General features: G+C 40.2%; 1 protein-coding gene across 1 annotated transcript in view; it reads right to left on the minus strand.

Annotated features, from left to right (window-relative positions):
- LOC106813800 (two pore calcium channel protein 1-like) overlaps nucleotides 1–2,151 on the minus strand; it is a gene marked incomplete at both ends in the record, with an annotated part of 16,198 nt that extends 14,047 nt beyond the window's left edge. The window contains 3 exon segments of the mRNA XM_014818024.1: nucleotides 668–781; nucleotides 2,006–2,109; nucleotides 2,112–2,151. Of these exon segments, the coding sequence (XP_014673510.1) occupies nucleotides 668–781; nucleotides 2,006–2,109; nucleotides 2,112–2,151 (258 nt within the window).

Genomic DNA, 2,151 nt, shown 5'->3' on the forward strand with positions numbered 1-2,151 from the left:
AAATTGCAAACTCCCTCATTTTGCTGCGACTCCCTGCTTTTGAGGACTCCCTTGTTCAAAAATTAATTTCTACCCCTGCACTGTCATTGACATATCCACCTGGTGTGACCGGCAGGTAACTCTAGACAAACATCGTTGCAAAAGGAACATCGTAAACAACACTGCTTAGTAAGGAAGGGCTGCAAAGTCGACAATTCAGCGTGGTCGCATGAAAAACACGTCTTAACTTGGCGGGTGTTTCAGTGCGTGTTTGTATCATACAACAAGGCTGTAGAACGATATAATTTACTACAACTATTTTTATTCCCATTAATGCTCAGCCGCCATGATGCAATCCCCAACTACAGATGGCAGCACCAGATGGTGTATTACCAGATCTGAGATTGTTACAGCGGGCTTCACCCACCTAGCAACGACGTATGGGAGAGGTGAGGGTTACTGTATACGCTGTATATTTCGCGGTGGTTTAATTTTCGCAAATTTCGCGAACGCGTCCCCGACCGCAAAAATAACAACACGCAAATAATTCATACCGAATAATACATAATCCACCGACCGCGAAATTAACCACTCGCAAAATTGTCCATCAAGTCTGAATTCGCGAAAATATCTGTACACAAAAAATATGGCGTATACAGTACTCTCACGATTAAATGTTAGTTGTTACCTTGAGCAGTGTGCGTTTGTGTGAGAAGAACTGCTTCACTCCGAGCCACTGCAGCTTCATCAGCAACTCCAGGGAGATTATCACGAGTCCCAACAGCTCAATGGAGCCATGAATCTGCACGCAGAGATAGAGAGAATGTTAATCACAGCACGGCTATCAGCTAGCAAACAACTCGTACATAAGTATAGTGCAGCCGCAATAAATACATGAACCTCTTATGTAATATCATATATATGTATATCAAGAGTATAGCCTACCATGATATAAAAAATTTTATTACGGTACCCTTGATGTATATATGTATATATATATATATACATATCAAGCGCTCATAATAGAGAAGAGTTTGACACCGTTTTAACAGCGTTTTGCATAGTTTTCATCTTGTAAATATTCTATCAATATGTGAATAAATATATTCAAACTTTACCTCTGTTTTACTCTATGGCATCTTCCTTATTCATATGACAGCCACAAATTTACCCTTGAAATCGTAGCTGTTCTTCAAAAAGTCTTGTGATACGACACTGGATTTCACAGCTTTTTCAAATGTTTGATCTATCGGCGACAAATTATATCGCGATTAGTGTTCTATTAGTCTTGATGGACACGCTGGGGGCTGCAGGTTGGGGATATAGGCGATTAATTGTGTATCAGGCTCGTGATAGCGTTTCCAGCAGGCTAGAAAATAAAATGTGTCGCTCACGGCGAGATATCAGCTGATTTTCAGCTGTAGTTCCATCGTGTTCCTGATGATAGGAGCGCAACAGAGTGCTGTATCGTGCTTACCTTAATATCCCCAACAGCCCCAGCTGTCCCGCTGTTACAACCTCAGGTTGCTGCCGCCGCATATCAACAATTGCTGCCGATACATGGCAAAAATTTTGGGAAAACTGTGCTGAAACTCGTGTCGTATTCAAAGACTTTTTGATGAACACATACGCATTTCAGGTAAATTTGACGTGTCATATGTTAAGGGAGAATTCATAGACGAAACAAGGTTAAAGTTTGAATATATTTATTCACATATGTGATTAGAATATTTACAAGTTAAAACACTATGCAAACGCTGTTTAAACGTGTCTCTCTTCTCTATTATGAGCTCTTTATAAGTATTATATAATATACATATTAACTTGTTACGACTAAAGCTAATGTTGTTGTAAAATGTGCCAATGTAATACTATTACCACATCCACACAGGTGCTAGATTATATACATTTCTACTAATACAGGTGCTAGAATATACAAGTTTGTACCAACAATGCAGGTGCTGCTAGGTTAGATATATTAGATATAAGTAACCCAAACAGGGGTTACATTATACAGGTTTCATACCCATACAGGTGCTTCAAACAGATGCACTGCTGGTTTTTCGCACATAGCGAGAGCCATGAGTATGACGGAAGCAAACAGATCAAGGCAATAGAACCATCCGTGTGCACTACGAGGTAGGCTGGCAGGGCTTTCCTGCTCGCAGGATG

This window comes from Priapulus caudatus, unplaced genomic scaffold, assembly GCF_000485595.1.
Source record: "Priapulus caudatus unplaced genomic scaffold, Priapulus_caudatus-5.0.1 Scaffold827, whole genome shotgun sequence".
NCBI classification, from domain to species: Eukaryota; Metazoa; Priapulida; class Priapulimorpha; order Priapulimorphida; family Priapulidae; genus Priapulus; species Priapulus caudatus.